Source organism: Lipomyces arxii, assembly GCF_038497795.1.
Source record: "Lipomyces arxii strain Phaff 12-163 unplaced genomic scaffold V1512scaffold_7, whole genome shotgun sequence".
NCBI classification, from domain to species: domain Eukaryota; kingdom Fungi; phylum Ascomycota; class Lipomycetes; order Lipomycetales; family Lipomycetaceae; genus Lipomyces; species Lipomyces arxii.
Window position 1 is genome coordinate 452,216 of NW_027117706.1, and position 18,239 is coordinate 470,454.

The window sequence follows — 18,239 nt, forward strand, 5'->3', positions numbered from 1 at the left end:
CACGGTGTTGCTGTTTCGTCTATTTTCAATCAGTCACGCAAGCAAAGTTATTTGTTCTATTTTACAATGGCGTTTATAAAAATAAATTTTAATTTAAACAGTTGCAAATCATTTTAATAATTTGCATTTCGTTACCATTAGGCAACAATGTCTTTTCGTTAACGTAGCCCAATGGGTCACTGATATGTGCAAGAATTGCAAAAATTAGAGCCTGCGCCGCAGTTACGACGGCTTAGACATCATCGTGCGGCTTAGGCTCAGAAGTAAATGACATCATGGCTGCAAATTCTCTTCACACTTATCTAGTCTACGGTGATCATAATTGTCGGATATAACTTGAAACTGAAGACAGCAGACAGTTTAAAAACCTTTATTTAGCAGTCTCCATTACGCTCTCAAGAGTCAAGCTCTTTGGTCGCTCAATAGGAAGTCCCAACGCTCGATCCCAGATCAACTGGGTGAGCGGTCCAATGCATCTTGAGACTCCAAAGGCTACTGTGTAAAACATCGTCTGAGTCAGTCCAAAGTGGTGCATTAGTACTCCACTAGCAGCATCCACGTTTGGAAATGGGTTGCTCGTCTTGCCGTGTTCAGTCAGTACGAGCGGCGCAATCTCTGAGCATTGCAAGACCAATTTGAAAGTATCATCATGTTCTGAGATAGCTGGACGTTCACGCGCGTATTTTATAAGAGCCTCAAATCTCGGATCTGGCTTCCGTAGAACAGCGTGGCCATATCCAGGAACGACATGGCCAGAGTTCAGCACACTCCACAAATACGTCTTGATGTCATCTGGGTTATAGTCAGACGGCATGGACTCCTTCATGGATAAAATAAATCGCAAAACTTCTTGTGCTGTCAGGCCGTGCAATGGACCAGCCAAACCCTGTAGACCAGCAGAGTACGACAGCATTGGATCAGCCAGTGCGGAGCCAACCAGATGAGTAGCGTGTGCAGACACATTGCCGCCTTCGTGATCACCATGAAGGGCAAGATACAAACGTAAGAAATCGACAAAGTCTGCATCTTTAGAAACACCGAGTAAGTTAGAAAAATTCATTGCCCAGTCAGCATCACGAGCGATCTTTCCCGGAAGTTGACCGCCGCCTCTGTATGTGTTTTGGTAAATTTTGGCTGCAATAATTGGAAGTTTTGCCATTAGCGTAATACAGTCATCAAATGTAGGTTCCCAATAGTTCGCCTTTGTTATTTTTCCTTGCTCGTATAACTTGGCAAAAACCGATTCATGATTTAGCGCGGAAACGGCGATTGCGATCTGAGTCATTGGATGTAAAGTGGGAGGAAGATTGTCCAGCAAGGTTACTAAATAATCAGGAAGATCACCTTTCTCTGCCAATTCGGCCGAAAAAGTTCGAATGTTTTCCTCTGAAGGTACCATTCCTGTCAACAAGAACCAAAACATAGCTGCAATATATCAGACAACAAGTAAACCCTGTAATATAATTGACGTACCTTCAGGAAGCATTTCACCACCTCCAACCGGTCCAGGCAAAATTTCCTGGCATTGTTGAATAGTTTTCCCGTGAAATCTAATGCCGGTATATGCGTCTAGCTGAGAGCCTTTCCAGACCATACATTTAAGTCCACGCATGCCACCTAACAGTTGGCTGACCTTGGTTTCTCCTAAAGACTTGTCGCCATATTCCCGTTTGACCTTCTGAAACAAAGCCCGCTGTTCTGGAATTACGGTCTCAAATACCTCTTTAAGAGCTGTCGAGGAATGGCGAACTGATTTAAAGTGTAAGGTTGGTTTTCTGGCCAGGGGCTGTTAACAGTTAGAGTATAGAACCAACTTCATACAGTAGCAAGCTTACAGTGATAAATCTTGCAATAAATGACATAATGGTAAGCACAGAACCTAAACAGAAATCACAGTATACAGTATATCTTGTGGGGTATAAGTAGCCTTGTAATGTTACGGCGTAGTGGAGTGGTTCACGTGTAAATGACGGGTTACATAAGTAACCTGCATTATTTAAACTGGTTAACAAGCAGAACTGGGCAAAATGTGGGGCAGACTCAAAAGGATCAATGGAAGTCGATCCGCGCTTGAAGCCGAACTCAACCTAACTTGCCTGCCCCGCACCGAGTCTGAATTGACAGGTCAGCTCACCTAACCCTGAAGACTTCCCCGCGGTCTTTACTCAATATACTGACTCTCTCTCTACCTTACACAAAACATCAAAAAATCCTAAATATCTTCAAAAGATTTGGAAAGAAACCAAGAAAATTCATCTAAGGAAGTTAGACTTATTTGACAAATAAATTTAAGTTTACAGAAAAAATTGAAATATTTTTTTTTATCTTGTATTGATTTTTTGTTCCATTTTTATAGACGACGTAAACGCCACTGACGTGATCCGCTTGTGCAAAATCTCAAAAAATGCCTGTGCTTTAATGTATTCCATTTTAACAATACAGTAGCAGTATATAATAATCTTTATTAAACTGGTATATAAAGGACTGAATATTGTAGCATCAGTCATGTGCCACAACAAACCAAAAAATTAGTCTCGACTTTTTCTTTTTTTCGCCCATAAATTTTCTGTTTGATTTTTGATGCTTTTGTCTTCAGTCCGCTCAAGTAGATTATTAGTAAAGGTTAGTCAATGCTTTACGGGTTGAAATGTCCGGATCGAACTCATTTTTGTATAGAATTTAGTTTCGTCAAACCTCATAAGACCCTTCACATCGTCTACAATGTCTTACGCTTTACCCGAATCCCACAAAAACGTATGTCATTTGATTATTGTGGATTGAATCATATATACTTACGAGGTAGATGCTTCAGGTTTCCTTGAAGGAGTCTGACCCCGAGGTTGAGACCATCATGGTAAGCCATTTAATTGTCCTATCGGAGTATGAGCTGATCCATTTCAGGAAGCTGAAATCAAGCGTCAACAAGAGTCCATTGTCTTGATTGCGTCTGAGAACTTTACTTCCCGTGCAGTCTTTGATGCACTGGGATCACCAATGTCCAACAAGTACTCCGAAGGTTATCCTGGTGCTCGTTACTACGGTGGTAATCAGCACATTGATGAAATGGAAAGACTTTGCCAGCAGCGTGCTCTCGATGCTTTTCACGTAGATAAGGAGAACTGGGGTGTGAACGTCCAGACTTTGTCTGGCTCGCCAGCCAACTTGCAAGTCTACCAGGCTTTGATCAAGCCTCACGAGCGTATCATGGGTCTTGATCTTCCACATGGTGGCCATTTGTCACACGGCTACCAGACCGACAACAAGAAGATCTCAGCTGTGTCCACTTACTTTGAGACTATGCCTTACCGCGTGAATCTTGAGACTGGAATTATTGACTACGACATGTTGGAAAAGACCGCTGTCTTGTTCCGTCCCAAGATCATTGTTGCTGGAACTTCGGCCTACTGCCGATTGATTGACTACAAGCGTTTTCGGGAGATTGCTGATCTTGTTGGTGCCTATCTTGTAGTTGATATGGCTCACATTTCAGGTTTAATTGCTGCCCAAGTCATCCCATCGCCATTCGAGTATGCTGATGTTGTAACTACTACGACCCACAAGTCTCTTCGTGGACCTCGCGGTGCTATGATTTTTTTTCGTCGTGGTGTTCGATCTGTCAACGCCAAGACCGGAAAGGAGACTTTGTACGATTTAGAAAACCCGATTAACTTCTCGGTTTTTCCTGGACATCAGGGTGGCCCACACAACCACACCATCACTGCTCTTGCTGTTGCTCTTAAGCAGGCTCAAACTGAGGACTACAAGCTATACCAGTCCCAGGTTTTGAAGAACGCCAAGACTTTGGAGAAGGAGTTTTTGGCCAAGGGATACACTCTTGTGTCTGGCGGTACCGACTCGCACATGGTCTTGGTTAGCCTGCGTGACAAGGGTGTTGATGGTGCACGTGTGGAGTCTGTCTGTGAGAACATGAACATCGCGCTGAACAAGAACGCCATTCCCGGTGACAAGTCAGCGCTTGTTCCAGGTGGTGTGCGTATTGGCGCACCTGCCATGACTACTCGTGGATTGGGCGAGGAAGACTTTGCGAAGATTGTCAGCTACATTGACCGGGCTGTTAACATTGCCCTTGTTACACAAAAGTCTTTGCCAAAGGAGGCCAACAAGTTGAAAGATTTCAAGCAGCAGATTGCCGCCGGATCTGAGGAACTCTCGCAATTGAAAGCGGAGATTTCTCAATGGGCAGCTCGGTTCCCTCTACCAGTTTAAGTCGATGTAGAGTGGTAACCGGGTTTCAAAAGTTTATGGTAATAAGGCAGTTGATGTTTCTTGAATTGATAATTACGTCGTAGCTTTACCGGGGAAACACATACACCAAACCCTTATGGTTTAATAAGAACACTAGGCTCTCCCATTTCCGGTCAAGCCATCTCCCATCTACAATGGGTTAATGTATTCAAAGTTTGAAAACAGACTGAAGAACAGGGTTTGGTTTACGGTAAACCAAAAAAACCCTAGACGTTGATTGCTACATGCTTTTTGGTTGTTCTATCGTATGAACCTGACATCGTTTCGACGATTTCTCTATTAGATTCGGTGGTTCAGTAGAAATTGCGTCATGATGGAAGCGCCGAGGTAGACCACGTGCGGCTTGTCACAAATTGCCATCTCGTAGTTTAAGCACATGTGCACCATATTTAAGACATTTATAGACTGTAGTTTGATGACCGTTTAGCTAAGCGGAAGAGTTTAAAACATGTTTTGTTTGTTTTTTTACCCGTTCAACAGCCGCGGTTAAAAATGTGGCTAATTTTATTAGAGTTGAGCTTATCCAGATAAGATTACATTTCGATTACAAGTGTTCTATGGTTAGTTTCCTCAAGAATGGAAGCACAAGTTTGATCGTTTATTTAATATCTCGGAACTATTAGCTGCTATTAATTGGATAATAATATTACAAATGCCTTATACTGAAGTGTTCTTACGGAAAGCGATCAGATTGAGTTTCTGCACACAAAAATTATAGCATGCAGGGTAACCTAAATCAGTGTAGCTTCGCGCGAATCTCAAGTGAAGATGGCGTTCGGTCAGACCGGCCGTTGAGTCGAAGTGTAGCAAGAGGGGTTAGTGTTATTTGTGTCGACCAACAAGTCAGATTGCGCTTAACAAATTAAAGTGGTGAGGTGCGAGTGACACTGCGACCATCACACTGAATTATGCGAAAGAGTTAATTACGAAGTCAATTAAGTCACGGAATATTAATATTCCTTCATGTTTCACCGTCCACTCTCGGGCATCTCCTTTTAATACCTTTTCAGACAGTGTTGCGTGTTAATTTGGTGGCCTACGCAAATCATTGTAAATGTCAAAATAGAGGGTATGGTACTGTATGTTGTGGCGGCTGCGCTAAGCCAACCAGAACGCAGACGAATTTTCACTCTTACAATCTATACATGCAGATTTTGGACAATAGACCATAGATCATACACAACCACAAAAATGTCTGTCGCTCATAACGCTTGTTTGATTGTAATTGGTATGTTGAATTGTGAAAATACTTTAATCAATTGAGCAGCAACATTAATCTGTTTAAAGACGGTTGGGGTGTTAAGCCTGAGAAGGGATATAAGGGTAATGCTATTGAAAATGCAGAAACTCCCACTATGGACAAGTTCGCGACCGAGCCCGGATACACTGAGCTTGAAGCCTCTTCTACTTTTGTCGGTCTGCCCGAAGGTCTGATGGGCAACTCTGAGGTTGGTCATCTCAACATCGGTGCCGGTCGTGTTGTCTGGCAAGACGTTGTCCGGATCGACATGGCAGTTAAGAACGGCGAGTTTGCGTCCACCGAAAACATTGCTGCTGCGTTGAAGCATGCGAAGGAAAAGTCAAGTGGAAGATTGCACTTTTTGGGATTGTTGAGTGACGGTGGTGTCCACTCTCACCAGGAGCACTTATTTGCGCTTTTGAAGGCTGCAAAGGCTATGGATGTCCCTGAAGTCTACGTCCACGCGTTTGGTGATGGCAGAGACACTGATCCCAAGGGATTGGCTGGGTACATGGAGACCCTGCTTGAAAAATTTGAGGAAATTGACTGTGGAAAGCTTGCTACTGTTGTAGGGCGATACTACGCTATGGACCGAGATAAAAGATGGGACCGGGTCGAGATCGCAGTCAAGGCTTTGGTCGATGCCGCTGGCGGTGTCGAAGTTGCTCAAGACGATATCATCTCAACTATTAAGTCTCGTTACGAGTCTGGCGAGAATGATGAGTTCATCAAGCCTATCGTAGTCAACGGCGCAGATGCCCGAATTAAAGCTAACGACACTTTGTTTTTTTTCAATTACCGATCTGACCGTGTCCGCGAAATCACGCAGCTTTTCGGAGTCGATTCGTCGCCAATTGATACCGAGATTCCCGAGAACTTGAACATTACCACTATGACCCAGTACAAGGCTGACTACCCGTTCCCGGTCGCTTTCCCTCCTCAGCGTATGGACGACGTTCTCGCTGAATGGCTCGGTAAGCAGAGTGTTCCTCAGGTCCATATTGCCGAAACCGAGAAATACGCACACGTAACGTTTTTCTTCAATGGCGGTGTTGAGAAGCAGTACAACTTGGAGCAGCGCGACATGATTCCGTCGCCGCGTGTGGCCACATACGATCTTGATCCAAAGATGTCTCAGCACGAGGTTGCGGCTCAGGTGTCCAAGCGTATCGCGGAACATGAGTTCCCGTTTGTGATGTGCAACTTGGCCGCACCAGATATGGTTGGACACACTGGCAAGTACGAAGCCGCAGTCACTGCGGTCACCCATTGCGACATGGCCATCAAGGATATTTACGACGCTTGCGTTCGTGAGAATTACATTTTGTTTGTCACTGCTGATCACGGTAATGCCGAGGAAATGTTGACTCCGGAAGGAAAGACAAAGACTTCGCATACTACGAACAAGGTGCCCTTTGTCATGGCCAATGCCCCTAAAGGCTGGTCATTGGGCGCTGATGGTGTTCTTGGCGACGTTGCACCTACGATCTTGGATGCGTTTGGAATTGCTAAGCCCGAGCACATGACCGGGAAGAGTTTGTTGAAGAGGTAATAGAAGTATCGTAATTGTAGCCGGACTGCGATTATGAGAGTAAAGAGTTATCCTATGTAAGAGAATAAATTTGAGCGTATAACAAGTCTTGTGCGGCGTATGTCGCATTGCGTCCTAATACATGTCGAGATAATCAAGTCGAGTCGTTTAGCCCGTTAATTAAGTGGAGTGTTCAAGCTGCTGACTGTGACGTCACTGAATTGTTATTGTAAACACTTGTACCATGATATTAGTAGCATTTTAATAATTGAAAAGTCTCATTAAAACGAGGTCATTATTTGATTAAAATCTTATAGCAAAATATTGTTCAATTGGCTTCTTAGATCGGGATCGGAATTCATAAACTACGCGATTAGAATTGAGTGGGCTGATGTTTTTTACTGCGTTGGCGCCTCTGCGGCGGTTGTGCGTGCTGTGCGTGCCGCTGAGCACCACTCGTCTGAGCCGCACCATTGCTTTTGCAGTGCTGAATGGTCGACTTCTCTCACGCTAGAGAGCTGTCGTTAATTTACTCAAGTATATAAATCACTCCTCCCACCCACCATCGCAGTTTTCCTTTTTTCTTTTTCTTCTTCTCATCATTGTTAATACACAAACAATAACAAATCAAACTACAAATTAATTGCTCGATAATGGATAAAGAGATTGCCAATCCCTCTCCAGATCCATCACTTCTTCCCGATAGTGTCCTTGATCTGGGTGTTTCATTGCCTTACAAGGGCTATCTACCCCAGGCAGAGAAGATGGCTTTGGTCAAGTACCAAAGTCTTGGGAATTACATCGCTTCGGCAATGATCTTCTTGAAATCGGATCAATTGCTCGAGAAACCTTTGACTCAGGATGATATCAAGTTCCGTCTACTAGGTATGTGTGATCGAATATGTATGATGACATCAGTCAGCAGAATCTAACAATTTAGGACATTTTGGTACTTGCCCTGGTCTTACCTTGGTCTATTCGCATCTCAACAGACTAATTGTCAAGAATGATCTTGATATGATCTATGTCGTTGGTCCCGGCCACGGTGCTCCTGCTATTTTGGCCGATCTGTGGATTGAAGACTCGATTGCTCCCTTCATTCCCGATTATACTCGTGACAAGGCTGGTCTTGAGAAGCTCATCAGATCGTTCTCATGGCCAGGTGGTTTTCCTTCTCACATCAACGCTGAGGTTCCCGGATCTATCCATGAAGGTGGTGAGCTCGGTTATTCACTCGCTGTTTCTTATGGTGCCATCATGGATAAGCCCGACTTGATTGTCTGCTGTGTCGTTGGTGACGGTGAATCCGAATCTGGTCCTCTTGCTGCGTATGTTTCCACTTTCCTTAACTTTATCAATTGGTGTTGACGTTATATAGTGCATGGAATTCACATAAATACGTTGATCCTGCTGAATCTGGAGCTGTTATCCCAATTCTTCACGCAAACGGTTTCAAGATCAGTGAGCGTACCATCCCAGGTACAAACGATGACAAGGAACTGATTGCTCTTTACTCTGGTTATGGATACCAGGTCAGAATTGTTGAGGATTTCGCGAACATCAATGACGATCTTGCTTGTGCTCTTGACTGGGCTGTTGCCGAGATTAAGAACATTCAGACTGCCGCCAGATCTGGTACTCCTATCATTAAGCCTAGGTGGCCTATGCTTGTTCTGAGAACACCCAAGGGTTTTTCTGGGCCAAAAGAATTGGACGGTGTTCCAATCGAGGGTTCGTTCCACTCTCATCAGGTTCCTCTCCCTGGTGCTAAGACTGATATGAATCAGTTTAAGCTTCTTCAGGAGTGGCTTGAGTCCTACGACGTCAAATCTCTTTTGACCGCAGAGGGCAGGCCTGTTGATGAGATTTTAAGCTTGATTCCTAAGGTTCCTTCAAAGCGTATGGGCCAGGTAAAAGAGACATACAATGGATACACTTCTCTTGATCTTCCCGACTGGAAGCCATTGGCCAAGAAGGTCGGTACTCAGTACAGTGCTATGACCGCTGTCGGTGAATACATTGATCTTGCATTGGAGCACAACCCAAAGAACGTCAGATTGTTTTCGCCTGATGAGTTGGTTTCCAACAAGCTTGACGCTGTTTTTAAGCATACTACTCGTGATTTCCAGTGGGATCCGGAGACTCGAGCCAAGGGTGGTCGTGTCACTGAGATTTTGTCTGAGCATTGTTGCCAGGGCTGGATGCAGGGATATACTTTGACTGGTCGTGTCGGTATTTTCCCGTCTTACGAAGCGTTTTTGGGAATCATTGCCACTATGATGGTTCAGTACGCTAAGTTTATGAAAATGGCTAAGGAGACCAAGTGGAGACGTGACATTGGCTCGCTTAACTACATTGAAACCTCGACCTGGACTCGACAGGAGCATAATGGTTTTTCTCATCAAAACCCTGCCTTTATTGGCACCGTTGTTAAAGTCAAGTCACAGGCAGCTAGAATTTACTTGCCACCGGATGCCAACTGCTTCTTGTGCACTATTCAGCACTGCTTGCGTTCAAAGAACTACGTGAATTTGATGGTTGGTTCCAAGGCTCCTACTCCAGTCTACTTGTCTGCTGAAGAGGCTGAAGCTCATTGTGTTGCTGGTGCGTCGGTTTGGAAGTTTGCTTCTACCGACGGTGGTGTTGATCCCGATGTTGTGTTGGCTGGTATTGGTGTGGAGGTTACCTTTGAGGTTATCGCTGCCGCTTCTTTGTTGAAAAAGATGATGCCACATCTTCGAGTCCGTGTTGTTAACGTGACTGATTTGATGATTTTGCAGCCTGAGGGTGGACATCCTCACGCATTGACTGACGAAGGATTTGCGTCGTTGTTCACACTTGACAAGCCAGTTCACTTCAACTACCACGGTTACCCGACTGAGCTTAAAGGATTACTGTTTGGCTGCCCTAACCTGGATCGTGTTACTATTTCAGGATACGATGAGGAAGGTACTACCACCACTCCACTGTCAATGATGGTTTTGAACCGGACCGACAGATGGTCTGTTGCATGCAAGGCCATTGAGGGTGCAGCCAAAAGCAACAAGTTGGTCCAACTTGAATCACATTTGCTGATTTCAGAGTTGCAGCACTTGCGTAGCAAGCATCAGGATTACGTGAAGGAGTTCGGTCACGATCCTGAGGACGTTTACGATACTCCTACGTTTTAAACTGGAGAGTAAATTTTCGGAATTTGATTGCCCCGGAAATTAAAGTGAGATAAAATCGTTTTTTGCTGGTTTTGGATGTTCTTCATTTTTCAGTTTTATTTTATTTTGTATTTGTATTAATAAGAGTTGGTCTCAATGATGAACATAGATGTAGTAAAAATGGTTAGTGGCTGTAAAATGAAATGGTAGGTGTGTCTTGATCCCATCCAGATTAATTAAATCATTAATGTACCCTGGAACAGTCACAAAAGTGACAGTGGCATAGGATCTTCTTCTAAACGGCAACGAAGTCGCAAAGGGCTCTGGTGGCGTCTAGTATAAAGACGGAAAGTAGCGATTTAAAACAAAATTACGGTCACGCGTTGGTGGATTTTTGCTCTTGGCAGTGTCCGAGCTTCGAGAGAGGCTTACAAGGCAAAGAAAAAAGGCGTCAATTCAAGTGGCGTTACGATTGACATGATTTAGAATCGAACAAGCACGAATCGCTGATTGTTTTGGTTCATTAGTTGTACGATTCTTTATATGGTACTAAACGAAAGGAACATCTTCTAACTAGTGTGAATTCTTCTGATGTATTATACAAAGCACAAAATATATTAGATTAAAACCACACAATACGGAAATGAAAAATAAAAAAACTGATTAGCAAACGATGACAAATCCAAACGTTTCGCTTTCCGTAAGGGGTGATTCCCTATGGAGCAGTTGGGAGGTTAATAATACCAAGTTTAATAATAATAAGAATTTGCTTTTTTTGCTTTGCAACTTGTCTCGGCCAAGCGACAGTTATTTGTTTGATAACGGCATTCGCTGGTCGGCATTTACTTGAGACAATATCTGAATCAAGTTCAATCATTACCTTCTTAAAACATAATCCGAATACTTTCGCATGCACATAAAATTCATCTCACTTTTTTTCTGGAGCTTACGATCCTAAAGCTCAATAAAGTGGAAGTGGCAGAGGCTGAGAAGCGTTTTGGGAGGCGCAAACGCACCGACCCTGTGCTTGGCACAGTTTGGTTAAACTTACTCCGGAAAAGCTCCGGAACTTCGAGTTCAACAAGTTAAATATCGAACTAAAGAGGAAAGAGGATTATTAGATTTGTGTTCTTTCTAATAATAAGCCACTACCGTAGGTGGCGTGGTCTCGCCGGCGCGATTATGATTGTTATCGCCCAATCAATTAGAGGCGGAGTGAACGCTACAGTACTCACCTCCTCGGCGTATCAATCACTCAGGTTGGATTTGTGTAGATAGACTTGACATGACGCGGCTGAATTGCCGATGCGCCTCCTCCACTCAGGCTTAAAAAGACCCTGGCCTGCTCTTTGCCTTGTCCTTTGTTGTGACGTAAGTCTTCTGTGATACACAACATGTCTACTACACCTGAAAAAATCTCTGAAAGCAGCGACATCGAGCCAGTCGCTGAGGCTGCTCGTGTGACTACTGTGGTTGAGAAGCCTGACCAGGCTCTGCAGTTTATGATTGACGCTCGCAACGATAACATCGACACGTCTACCGTGAACGAGAACAAACTGAGATGGAAACTTGACTTGAGATTGATGCCTATTCTGTGCTGTATCTACTTTTTGCAGTACCTTGACAAGACCTTGCTCAACTACGCGGCTGTCATGGGTATTCGAAAGAACCTTACCCCAGGAGAGTTTGCAAACTTGGGAACTATTTTCTACGTTGGATATATCGCGTCTGAGCCGATCACGTCGTACTTCATGCAGCGTTTCCCTATTGGAAAGTATCTTGGAATTAACGTTGCTCTGTGGGGTGCTGTCGTCGCGTGCCATGCTGCTTGCCACACGTATGCTCCTTTGATGGTTGTTCGTACTTTACTTGGAATCCTAGAAGCTTGTGTTGCCCCGTCACTGGTTCTCATCACTGGTATGTGGTGGACCAAGCCTGAACAATCTCGCCGAACTGGACTGTGGTACTTGCAAATCGGCGTTGCTCAGATTGTCGGTGCTGCTATTTCCTACGGTTTCCAGCATGTTCACTCTACACGTCTTGCTAACTGGCAGATTCTGTTTTTGTTCATGGTAAGTACCGCGTCAATGAATGTGGTGAATGTGAGCTAACAAGTTAAGGGGTGCTTGACTGCCGTCGTCGGTGTTCTAACTGCCATTTTCCTGCCCGACAACCCAATGTCTGCCCCGTTCTTGACAAGAGAAGAGAAAGTTCTTGCCATTGAACATGTCCGCCAGAACCAGACTGGTGTTGAGAACAAGCAGTTCAAGTGGTCTCACGTCCGTGAGCTTCTGTTCAAAGACGAGCAGACGTGGCCTTTGTTCTTGATTACCGTGCTGGGTATGATCGACAACGGTGCTGTTTCCAATTTCTCGTCCATCATTATCTCGACTTTCGGATTCACAAACGAGCGCACGACAATCATCCAGATGCCTTCCGGTGCAGTATCAATTATCGCGACATTGTTTGCCACTTACGTTGTTGCTATTGTCGGCGAGCGTGCACTGATGGTTGCCTTCATCACGATTCCGTCCATCATTGGCGCCGGTCTGCTGCTCGGACTGTCTGACAACTACAAGGTCGGCAAGCTGTTTGGCGTATACCTTCTCAACTTCTGCCCTGCTATGTTGCCAATCATTTATTCTTGGGGTGCTGCCAACACTGCCGGTTACACCAAGCGTACCATGCGAAACGCGCTGACTTTGATGGCGTTCTGCATCGGCAACATTATTGGCCCGCAGATGTTCAAGGCTCACGACGCGCCAAACTACCACCCAGCAAAAGCCGCACTGATCGCGACTATGTCTATTCTTGTCGTGCTCTGCGTCTTGCTACGCCAGCTTGTCGTCTGGCAAAACAAGCGCCGCGACCAGCAAATGGCTCAATTGGACAAGGTCGAATACTCTGAATTTTTGGATTTGACTGATATGGAAAACCGCAATTTCCGTTACTCCTACTAATTGTGTATACTATGTTACTGTAATATAACTGTACGTTAATTGATTATTGATATACTATTTATCGCTGCGTGTTGGCTTGCTCTGTGATTGTCTAATTAAAAGCTGTCAGCTAAGGTGTTTGTAGAGTTGGGAGAACGCGTCGGCGCGTCGCATGGCGCGTCACACGGCGCGTATAAATAAATGCAACAAATGTCAATCGCGCTACTGCCAGACAAGACCATCAGGACACTAACGTCTAGCCAGGCGTTGCTGTCTCCTGTTTCGATTGTAAAAGAGCTGATTGACAATGCAATCGACGGCGGCGCAACACAGATCAATGTCGAGATTGATAACACCACATGCGAGCGGATCCAGGTCAAAGACAACGGGTCCGGGGTCCGAGACGGGACAGATCGCGAGATGATGTGTATGCCGCACACAACGTCGAAGATCACGCGGCTTGAGGATCTGGACTCAGTCGTGACTTTAGGGTTTCGCGGAGAAGCGCTCAGTAGTCTGGTTCAGGTTGCGGGGACGGTCGAGATCACGACACGGTGTACGACCGATTCGGTTGGTCAGACCTGGACAGTGAGTCGGGCTGGTGTTAGATTAGAGTACGTTGCGTATGCGATAATGGAGAATGACTAATCGGATTAGTTGGAAAAATGTTGCGGCTAGTGTGGGGACGACAGTCACTGCGACGAAACTATATAGCGATTTGCCAGTTCGTCAATTAATTTACGTCAAGGCAGCAAAGAAGACCACTGCACAAATCAGACAGTTATTGACTGCATACGCGTTGTCACGGCGACACTTGCGAGTCACGTTTAAAATTCCGAAATCAGTTGCGCCTGTGACTTTTTACGATGGCGGATCATCATTGAAAGAAGCAGTGATTGCAAATATAGGGCGTACAATTGCCACCAACTCACAATTTATCACGAAATCAGTTGATGGCTGGACATTTACCGCCGTACTTCCTAGCTCAAGCGGGTCTGATTCCGGCAACAGCGAGCTTAAACAAGCCGTGTACGTCATTGACAACCGCGTTCTGGCAAACTTGCTCGGGACGGCCAAAAAGCTGGCAAAGATCACGTCTAAAAATGTTAGATCGGAGCATAAAGGGTTAGTGTATTTAAACATTTCGACTCCGGACGAGCCATCTTACGACGTCAACATTGAACCAGGTAAAGACGACGTGCTCCTTTATCGTGAAGATTGGGTGCTACAGCAGTGGGAAATAATTGTGACCGAATTTTATATGCCAAGCTCAATCGCCGGCAGCATTCACCCGCAAGAAACCATTCTTGACAATATGAGACAAGAAACCGACGAACCAGAAATTATTCCAGTCGCAATTGAAGATGTAAATGATGAAACAGAAGACTCTGGGTGGATGAGATCCATGTATGATGAGTCTGATTTACAAGAAGATACGGATGATACAAGTGAAGCAGAAGCTGAGGACGATAACATTGAGACCGATAAAACCGATTACAGAACTGACGTTACTTTAAATAATCCTTGGATGGTTGCAAAAATGAATTCATCGCTACGAACAACGCCGTTAAAGACAATAGGTCAACCGTCAGGCACGAGATCTTCACGGGAAAATAGTCCCCGCAAACAAACGAAACAACTCGTGACTATACCAAAAGAGCGTTCAATGAGAGAATTTATGACTAAGATCAATAATATTCCAATTTCCAGCTCACTTGGCACAATACCGATTGGAACCGAGACGTATCGATTACGTGTAAAATGCGAATCGAGCATCAGTCAAGTCTTGTACATGTTTCGCGTGTTTCAACAATGTGATGAGTTTTACTACAAGCAGTATCCTAATGCCATTCGCGAAATAGACAAGGATGATATAAGACAAGTCATTACTAAGCTAAGTAAAGACAATAATAACCTTACTTCAGTAGTCGCAAAAATGGGCGTCAAGACAAGTGACAATGGTCAGCTAAACGTTTTTTGCTTGATCTGAATTGATAAGGTTAAATGTATGGTGATCTCATTTTTAGCGTTTGTTGAGAGATAGACGATGCGCTTGCTTCGACACGACGACCCGATGCCACGCGGCTCGACTCTGAGATAATTTATGTAAGAGTCGAGCGTGCTATAAATCGCGTGTTTTTATTTTATTGCTCGTATTCGAGTACACAACGAAAGATTATCCCATTTTTTTTTTTTTTTTTTTTCCCCCCCTATTCCATACAGTTTTCTAATATTCAGGTAAATGTAGTTAATTTAACAAATTAAAAAAGAAATATATATATATATATATATATATATATATATATATGATACACCAAAAAAAACGCCTTGTATTTACCAAAAATTTACTATAGTTTAAACACCAACTCGAACTCCTATACATAATTCCCTCCTCTCTATGTTAACACTAACACTATTAAAATTACATGAGAAGCGAGTTAATATTCATTCGCTGTGCTCTTGTTCGCTGTTCATCAACGGCAGACCCAATTGGATTCTGCATATAATACATCTGATTTGGCATCTGCATGGTGATGTTTGGCAAGTGCTGCACTGTAACAGGCATAGACTGTGGAGTAGACAATGACGCAACTCGGTATTGGTTTAGTGCTGACATCGACATTGGAACAGATTGAGGCGCATCAATTAGACCAGACAGGCTAGCTTTGTATTGAGCCTCAAGTGAATGTTTGTATTGTGGTGAAGGTATTGGAGATCGAGGTAGATTTGTTGTAGTGTAAGCAAAATTAGAGTAAGCAGGACGTGAGTGGGTAGTGTAATATGGACCCGAGCATTGTCTTAGATAATCATCGTCTTCAGATGAAGACGCAAATCGATCTTCACCCAGCTCGCCATGATCGACCGTGTCTGCCACAAGTGGCGGTGTGTCAAGGGGAGGAGGCGGAAGATATGTGCGCTGACGGTAGGGCTGTTGCTGTTGTGGCTGCATCTGCTGATGAAGCTGCAGCGGTGGCAAGTGCATTTTCTTTCGTCTGTTGTCTCTGCCACCGTCATCAGTGTCTTCAATGTCATCTGACCCGGCTCGGCGTCGGCGATTAGCACCTCCGTTCCACCAATTCTTAACCGCGTTGTCAGATCGACCAGAAAGGTGACGAGCGATTTCAGCCCATTTCTTGCCCAGCTGCGATACCAATTGTTCGATCAACAATCCTTCCTCATCAGAGATTGGTGCATGGTTAAGAGACGGCTTCAGATTCTGGTGATATCGTTCACGACATTGCTTTGCAGTCCTCGTTGAGAGTAATTGAGAGATGCGAACCCAGTTGGTAGGACCATGAGCGTTGATTAGTTGAATTAGACGAGTGTCTTCGGCCGAAGACCATGGGCCTCTTCGATGGCTCATTGTATAAGAATAGATTATTAAGATTAGTTGTTTTGAAACTGTTTGTTTGCAATGACTGATGCTTCTAACTATTCTATTCGAAAGCAATTCCGCGAGGGCGCGAGAGGAGTCTATTTATTGTGAACTGTCTGGGGAAATGTGTGATTGGGACACCAATTCAAAGTTCAATCGAAGAGTCGAGTGTGTCGAATGTATTATTTAGAGTCTAAATTTAAGTTTATAGCTAGCGTAATGTCGACTTGACGAGCGCATAGTCTAAAAAGTAGAGAGAGAGAGAGACCTAGATGGGCTCATAGAATTGACAATCGAACACTTGACAAGCGAGATGGCCTGATTTCGCCACTCTAAACTTTTAGTGTGATTTACAATAACATTATGTAGAATATAAAAACATAGTAAAAAAATTGTAAATTATGTATATATGTATATATATATATAACATATATACTTGACTTACTTCTATAATAATGTGGTAGTTAGTCGACACATGCTACATTCTTACCTGCTCTTTGTATACCAAGCTGGATCCGTTTAAAGATCAAATATTGTCAAAGCTCAGTTTTTAGACTTAAAGCAGCGACGCAAATCAAATGTGACATTCCGTTCCAAGGCCAAAATTCCTTGTTTTAATGGTCATGACGGGAAACGGTTCAAGCCCACGTATTTTAAGTTTGCAAATGTTTTTGGTGTTTTCGGTCTTCTGTTCTAGTGTTGGTTTGCATGTACTCACAGATTCATCACCGGAACCTTGTCCTATTGGCTCACATAAATAAGTACAATCGATGATCGACAAACCGTTTACGCGCATTCCCCCTCCTCTCTCTTTAGCTTACGGCCCTACAAAATCTCATCGACGGTCGTTAACTTGCATCGTTGATGTGCAACGTGGAGATCGTTGACTGCTCTTTGTGTTGTTGCTTGGTATAATAAACATAAGCAACTATACCTAATTTATTTTCTTTCAACTTCTCTTGACATATATGCATTCGATATTAATTAACATGTCAACTGTCACTTTGCCAGGTCTTAAGCGAACTACAATTCATATCTGTGTCGGACATCAGAGAGTACCGACTTCGGCGTCGGCATCTCGTGTTTGGGATAACGCATCGACACAATGACTAGTACCTAAAGTATCTTTACCGGGCGGCGCACAGCAAACTTTATATCCTATAACTGAATCATTTGTGAACCTTGTTTCAACGATTTGCTCAGGGTCGAATTTACAAGAGGTTCCTGTTCAAATTGCGATATGAAATTTAGTATGGTCATTTTGTTGAAACCGTTAAATCTCCGTTTGTATTTTTATTCTGCACTATCATTACTCTATATAATATAAAAACAGAACATTGTATCTCGTTATATTTCAATGTGTCTGTTTTGGAACATGCAAAAATAGAACGCTAGCACATCTGAGCCGCATATCATCACACGGTTGGGTGGGCATTTTCTTTGTTTCGCTTAAAAAACGTATGATGTTTTGGAACTCTTTTCTATTATCCTGTCTAATGATCGACAACCGTTACGAATCATTTCTCCACCATGAATTTTGCTATCCTGAGTTTCTCATAACATTTAATCGACCCTCGTACCTTTTATTTCTTGTGGCAAATCACACATTTTTTGCTTCCCTCTCTACCTGCTTTACTCGTTCTTTCAACTTATATAATAATACACCACCGGATGAGTTCAGGGTAACACACAGCGTACTGCGTGCGACGTCAATTCGACACAAAATACCGTTATTTTT

At 43.8% G+C, this 18,239-nt stretch overlaps 7 protein-coding genes across 7 annotated transcripts; 5 read left to right on the plus strand and 2 right to left on the minus strand.

Moving 5' to 3' along the window:
• Positions 1 to 106: 106 nt before the first annotated feature.
• V1512DRAFT_262829 (citrate synthase-like protein) lies at positions 107 to 2,307 on the minus strand (the record flags this gene model as incomplete). Its single annotated transcript, XM_066916374.1, has 3 exons — positions 1,836 to 2,307; positions 1,474 to 1,786; positions 107 to 1,425 (listed from the first exon to the last, which is right to left on the minus strand). Coding segments are annotated over exons 1-3 (1,391 nt in total), but the record flags the coding sequence as incomplete, so codon positions are not given.
• Positions 2,308 to 2,721: 414 nt separating this feature from the next.
• Positions 2,722 to 4,227, plus strand: V1512DRAFT_247736 (serine hydroxymethyltransferase; the record flags this gene model as incomplete). Its single annotated transcript, XM_066914500.1, has 3 exons — positions 2,722 to 2,754; positions 2,804 to 2,854; positions 2,902 to 4,227. 3 exons carry the CDS (start codon positions 2,722 to 2,724, stop codon positions 4,225 to 4,227), a joined length of 1,410 nt encoding a protein of 469 aa, XP_066771711.1.
• Positions 4,228 to 5,143: 916 nt separating this feature from the next.
• V1512DRAFT_262833 (BPG-independent protein) lies at positions 5,144 to 7,145 on the plus strand. The gene is made up of 3 exons (XM_066916375.1): positions 5,144 to 5,335; positions 5,378 to 5,494; positions 5,554 to 7,145. The coding sequence occupies exons 2-3, from the start codon at positions 5,458 to 5,460 to the stop codon at positions 7,056 to 7,058; spliced, it is 1,542 nt and encodes a 513-aa protein (XP_066771712.1). The 5' UTR covers positions 5,144 to 5,335; positions 5,378 to 5,457; the 3' UTR covers positions 7,059 to 7,145.
• Positions 7,146 to 7,609: 464 nt separating this feature from the next.
• On the plus strand, positions 7,610 to 10,350 carry V1512DRAFT_225264 (XFP N-terminal domain-containing protein). Its single transcript, XM_066913813.1, has 3 exons — positions 7,610 to 7,922; positions 7,978 to 8,365; positions 8,416 to 10,350. The coding sequence occupies exons 1-3, from the start codon at positions 7,691 to 7,693 to the stop codon at positions 10,205 to 10,207; spliced, it is 2,412 nt and encodes an 803-aa protein (XP_066771713.1). The 5' UTR covers positions 7,610 to 7,690; the 3' UTR covers positions 10,208 to 10,350.
• A 1,338-nt stretch (positions 10,351 to 11,688) lies between these two features.
• On the plus strand, positions 11,689 to 13,146 carry V1512DRAFT_207322 (major facilitator superfamily domain-containing protein; the record flags this gene model as incomplete). The annotated part of the gene is made up of 2 exons (XM_066913401.1): positions 11,689 to 12,258; positions 12,307 to 13,146. 2 exons carry the CDS (start codon positions 11,689 to 11,691, stop codon positions 13,144 to 13,146), a joined length of 1,410 nt encoding a protein of 469 aa, XP_066771714.1.
• Positions 13,124 to 15,394, plus strand: V1512DRAFT_262845 (histidine kinase-like ATPase). Its single transcript, XM_066916376.1, has 2 exons — positions 13,124 to 13,739; positions 13,783 to 15,394. The coding sequence occupies exons 1-2, from the start codon at positions 13,327 to 13,329 to the stop codon at positions 15,113 to 15,115; spliced, it is 1,746 nt and encodes a 581-aa protein (XP_066771715.1). The 5' UTR covers positions 13,124 to 13,326; the 3' UTR covers positions 15,116 to 15,394.
• A 16-nt stretch (positions 15,395 to 15,410) lies between these two features.
• Positions 15,411 to 16,572, minus strand: V1512DRAFT_262847 (Homeodomain-like protein). The gene has a single exon (XM_066916377.1). The coding sequence runs from the start codon at positions 16,487 to 16,489 to the stop codon at positions 15,548 to 15,550; it is 942 nt and encodes a 313-aa protein (XP_066771716.1). The 5' UTR covers positions 16,490 to 16,572; the 3' UTR covers positions 15,411 to 15,547.
• Positions 16,573 to 18,239: the final 1,667 nt, after the last annotated feature.